The 5,582-nt window shown below is 34.5% G+C and overlaps 1 protein-coding gene across 1 annotated transcript; it reads left to right on the top strand.

Moving 5' to 3' along the window:
• The first annotated feature begins 2,072 nt into the window (after positions 1-2,072).
• On the top strand, positions 2,073-4,214 carry LOC127795341 (ankyrin repeat-containing protein ITN1-like). Its single transcript, XM_052326955.1, has 2 exons — positions 2,073-2,634; positions 3,174-4,214. The coding sequence occupies exons 1-2, from the start codon at positions 2,143-2,145 to the stop codon at positions 3,852-3,854; spliced, it is 1,173 nt and encodes a 390-aa protein (XP_052182915.1). The 5' UTR covers positions 2,073-2,142; the 3' UTR covers positions 3,855-4,214.
• The last annotated feature ends 1,368 nt before the right edge of the window (positions 4,215-5,582 follow it).

Genomic DNA, 5,582 nt, shown 5'->3' with positions numbered 1-5,582 from the left:
TAGTGGGTTGAAAAAGAAGGATATGGGGTGAAAATTGGTGTTTTGTTTGAGAGTAAATAGGTAATTTTCATGGTCAATGCAACTTTTATTCTATAGTGTTTTGCAAAAGTTAAGGGGAATGAGCTTTTCAAAAAGCTATTGGAATAGCATTTAAGCTATATAGTTTTAAGTTATTTGGGTTTGCCAAACACTCAATTGAAAAAATCGCTTAGCCAAACGAAGCATTTGTCTCTACACCTTAAATATAAAATTTTTATACTTATTTTATTTTAACTAAAATTAATTAAAAATTCATTTACAACCTTAATCCTCACTACAATGTAAGAAGACTTCACTTCTTGTGATTTTCGCCATTATTGAAGAAGACCAATCGATTTTCTTAATTGAATTAAATAGCCTGACTCGATTTTCTTAACAATATTGAAAAGGGCAACTCGTTTTTTTTTTTAGAACAAAGAAGAACATTGGCATTTTTTTTCATATTTTTTTTTTCAAATTCAAAACTGTGTATTCACAAATTTTTCATTAACTTGATTGAAATTTTATTTATTTCAATCTCTATTGAAAGTAACAGCAGATGAAGTGAGATTTATGTCTTCTACCACATCATCTACATTATTATATGTTATAGATTTGGGATGTTATCTAAATGGATGAGGCCATTAATTTATGATAAAATATTTTATTATTTTCTATCTAGAAATATTTGGTTTCTATTTTTATTTTTCTAGGAACTTTGCTGGAGAATTTTTTTTATAAAGCTAAGGCTGCGTTTTCTTTATTGTTTTCAAGTTATTTTTAATTTTTAATTTTCTAAAATAATGAAAATGCGTTCTCTTTACTATTTTTAAAAATACATTTTTGAAAACAAAAAAAAATTGTAAAGAAAACTCAAAATAACAAAAAGTTGTTTTGAGTGTTTTCAACCAAAATAAACTTAAAACTCAAAACATATTTATTTATTTATTCATATTTTATTATTGTAATAGAAAAAAATATTATAAAATTCATTAATTTTAAAATGTATATATATTTTTAATGATATATTAACATTAAATATTTTTAATTTATTGAAAGCATAATTTTTATAAAACTGAAATTTTTATGAAAGCATAACTTTGTTTTTAATTTTATAAAATTTTCAAAGCTTAAGTAAAAAAATTATTTTGATCAAAATTTTCTTGTATAAATTTTTAGAAAAATTACTCCTGCACCCTAGAAGTTAAGCAAAATTCAAGAACCACCTTTCGATTTTGAAAAACATAGAGACCTCTTCTGAAATTAAAAACTTGTATAGAAAGTTTACATTTTATTAATAATTAATTAATTATTAATAAAATATTGGTCGTGGACTGTTCGCTTTATGCTCTTTTTTCATTTCATTTTGTTATTTCTATATAAAGTTAGTTCGTATACAATAAGAGAATTATAAACACCTTTTATAAAATTATTAGCTATTTCTGAAAATTATTAAACACTTCAAAAATTTTAAACGTTTTTTCTATATAAGCAATTTTTAATTTTTCAACTATTATGAATTAGAAAACATTATTTTTGGTGTTTTAAATTTTTTGAAAAAGAATGCTATCAATTTTTGAAACATAAAATGTTTAGACATCTTTAGTTATAAAATTAGAATTTGAAATTAAAACATATTTTCTAAAATTAGATTTGCTTAATGTCTGTCTGTATTTTTAATTTCAAATAATATTTTACTCACATTAATATTTAATAATCATCATCAATTTACTGTTCATTAAGTGTGTCAAATGAATTATCTTTTAACTCAATTAAGACTAAGTTATACATCATCGTGTCAGATAAATTTAGCAACTCTGTAAGTTAAAAAATGAATTATCTTTTAGTTTTCATTTATTAACTAAAAATGCAAACTTAAAATAAAAAATTTTAAAAAAATAAAAAACGGACAACTCTCACAAAAATACCCTTAATTGGGAAAAATGGCAACTTAATTATTGTTCAAACAAAAAAAAATCTTTATTATGAAAAATGACAGCTTAATATAACATTACATGGAGTCAACTTTGCCTAACACCCTCCCCCGTCCCCTCTAGTCTTTATGTCTCTGCATTATTACAACAGTCTAAAGTCATATTCGACATCATCACATCAATAGAAATAATGGAAGAGAGCCAATTGCGTGGGAAGATTGAGCAGAGTCTCCATGAGGCAGCCCTTCAAGGGGACACAGCCTTGTTGAATCAAATTCTCGCCAAGGATCCATTGATTCTCCGACGAGTAAAGGTAGGTTGTTTCGTCCACACTCCTCTCCACGTGGCGGCATTCGAGGGGAAGTTGGAATTCGTTCAGGCGCTGTTGGCGAAGAATAAGGGGCTCGCCCGAATACTGGACCCGCGGCGGTGGTCGGCGCTTCACCTGGCGGCTGCGCAAGGACATTGCCAGATCGTGAGAGAATTAGTGAGAGCTAACCCCGACATGTGCGCGACTCTCAAAGGGAGAAATCCGCTTCACCTGGCGACCATGGAGGGTGATGTCTGTGTGTTGACTGTGTTCCTTGAAGACAAAACCTATTGGAATCATGAGTTGCTCAAAGCTAAAGACAGTAGTGGCAACACCATATTTCATCTGGCTGTCAAGCACAAGAAATTTGAGGTATTTATGCTAATTGCCCCTTCATGTGAAGACCTATTTAATGTTAAATTTGGTCGTCGATTTTATGTTAATTTTTGTTTGAGTAACTTGTTTATCTTGTAGCTGGTTGGGTGGGTAAAAGGCTAATGTCGAGAGTGATGAGTTTTCTTCTTTTCGTCTAACTTGCTGCTATGTCCTCGATGATTGGTGAAGTACTTTTTCAATTTGTACTATTCCAGCTTTGCTTATCCTCTTACCTTGCGGAAAGGGAAACTTTCCCAAAACTAATTTTGTTGGCGTAACCCCGTAAATTTCCTTCATTTCTGCTGCTATATATGCTTGAATTCCTCCCACCCCCCCTTCTTCTTTGTAAAATTTCCTATTCTTAAACTCACCTTTTCAAGCCTCATGACTTCAAAACCACCCTGTTCTTCCAGGGTTACGGCTTTATTGATGAATGCTATACTTCAATCTAGTGCAATTATTGCCAGTATCTTTCTATGTGATGTAATGGTGGGAATACATATCTCATTTGCCTACATATTTAATGTTTTATGCAGGCCATGGAGTTCTTAGTTAAGAAAGTGGAAGATGAACTAAAAGGGAAGAACATACGAAAGCCAGCTAACCCGTTAAACACGATAAATGAATGCGGGTACATAACTCTGGACATTCTAGAGGAAATCAAAGCTGACGTACCAGAATTTGACAATGTCAAGGAAATGTTTCGAAAAGCTAATGCCTTGAAAGCTAGTGAAGTCAATCAGGTTGAGTGGTTGTCTAAGAAGCGGGATGCCCTGATGGTGGTTGCATCGCTCATTGCAACCATGGCTTTCCAAGTTGGGGTGAGCCCTCCTGGTGGTTTCTGGCAAGAAAATTCAGCCGACCATAGAGCTGGGGAAGCTGTGATGGCTTTTAACTTCCCAGATTCATATCCACTGTTCCTTCGTGCCAACACAATCAGATTTGTGGCATCAGTAAGCATGATCCTGTTTCTGGTAACTGGATGGCCCTTCAAGAAGAAGTTCTTAATGTGGATCTTGGTGCTAATAATGTGGCTCACTGTTACATCCATGGCGTTTACTTACGCCTTCTCAATTACTGTGATCACCCCGAAAAAGGACAGGGAACCTCTCAGCGACACCCTTTTTATAGCAGTGATAGCTTGGTGCAGTGTGATGGCACTTCTTATAGTAGCTCACACCATTCGCTTGTTGAATCGGTGGTTGAAGATCAGCTAGCAAATAGATGTATGGACAGGGATGAATAAGTTCTTCAACTCACCTCGAAGCGACCAACCCCAACCAGCTTCAGCTAATGGGAATCGACCCCAACTGGCTTCGGCTAATAAGAACAGGGAGCCTGTTTGATCTTTAGCTTTATCATTGAGCTCAAATTAGTGAAAGAGCATTGGTATGTATCATCAATGGAATGAGCAGAGTTTTGTTACATAATGTGTTGTTTCCTTGTCTTGTTGCTATGCTTGGGATCAATGGAAATTGAATTCTTAATTAATATATTGAAATCCAATCTGTATTAACATCGTTCTATTATTTTGGAACTTAGTCTCTGGAAATAAGATATGTTAAATTTCATGATTCTAGCTTGGTGTCTATCACTCTTAACTTGTTCTTATTTGGCTGCTTTCCAATCAATCTAGCTGAAGAAAAATATAGTGCTTGAGGCCAAACTGAGAGCTTCTAGCTTGTTTAATAGCTGAAGCTTGAGCTGAAAAACAAGAAATCCATTCATAACATGAAGAAGAAAATAACACCTTCTTCACAAAAATAGTCATGGTATTGGGTCACTGGTTTCTGGGTAAGGTTGCAACTTTTGCACTATTGTTCATTCGGATTTCTTTTTGCCATGCAATTTGCGGGAAAATAACAGAGCTTATGAAAAGAGATCCTAAGCTAAGAAGGTTTGATTAAATTAAGTGCTTGAGGCTTGGATTGGATTTGATCTGTCATCTACCAGAACTGCTCGTGTCGACGGACTAAGATGGCGCGTCGACCAACTCACAAGTTTTGGTCAAGACCGACAATTCTGGAAGCAAAACAGCCTTCGTGTCTCTAAGAATTTCGCCGGACAATTTCCTTGCGTAATTTGGAAGTCTGGTTTCAGAATAAAAGTTGACGATGCCAAGGCTGTGAAGGGTTGAGAGAGTGAGAGAGTGAGAGGAAATGGTGGAGGGAAACGTTGGGAAGGGTACGCCGCCATCACTACTGACCTTCGCCGCGGCCTTCGCCAGTGAGCACCGCTATCACTTTTAAAATGACTTATAATGTAAAACAATTTTTAAAATTATGAAAAAAATTTAAAATATGCTTGGAACCAATTTAAAAGCAGAAACCAGGTACCATCAAGGACAAAGCAAAACAAAAGCCAAGAAACACAGCAGGCCCAAACCCACCAAACTGAAGCCGAAAGGCCCGAAACACAGCAAAACTCCTGTTGAAGACTAAAAGCTTTCCCATTGTCGTCAACTCATCAGTTGCACTAATTCGAGAACTCTGATATTGGGGCATATAACAGTTCAGCTCTCTCGTCGTGTGTATTAAGTTATTAAGAGTATCTGAATTCCTAATGTGAACCATGAAACTTGGAAGTCAGTTCAGCTCTCTCGTCTGTATATTAATGGTATCTGAATTCTCAATGTGAACCATAGAACTTGACATAAAGTCAACCATGGACGACTCAGCTTTAGCCTCTCTTTCTCAGTCAGGACGTTAAGTAAAGAAAAGATTATAGTACATGATAATTGTCAACTGTAATAGTCTCACTTGAAGTTAAACTTCATTACCTTTTGTATTATTCTAGACACCTGCTAAGTGCTTCCCATAACCTCTCAGATCGTTATCATAATATAGAGAGATTCTTGTGATGGGTCAAAGTGTGTTTGATCGGTACTAAATGGGCTTTGGTGCTATCTGTTTGTTAGTGGGCAGTAAATCTAGAAAATTACATAC

Source organism: Diospyros lotus, chromosome 2 (assembly GCF_014633365.1).
Source record: "Diospyros lotus cultivar Yz01 chromosome 2, ASM1463336v1, whole genome shotgun sequence".
NCBI lineage: Eukaryota > Viridiplantae > Streptophyta > Magnoliopsida > Ericales > Ebenaceae > Diospyros > Diospyros lotus.
This window is presented reverse-complemented; position numbering and strand designations above follow the sequence as displayed.

Bases quoted from the DNA above. Each gene is read 5' to 3' on its own strand.
- LOC127795341 (XM_052326955.1), top strand. From the start codon at position 2,143: ATGGAAGAGAGCCAATTGCGTGGGAAGATTGAGCAGAGTCTCCATGAG. The intron at 2,635-3,173 runs GTATTTATGCTA...TGTTTTATGCAG, and splicing joins TCAAGCACAAGAAATTTGAG to GCCATGGAGTTCTTAGTTAA.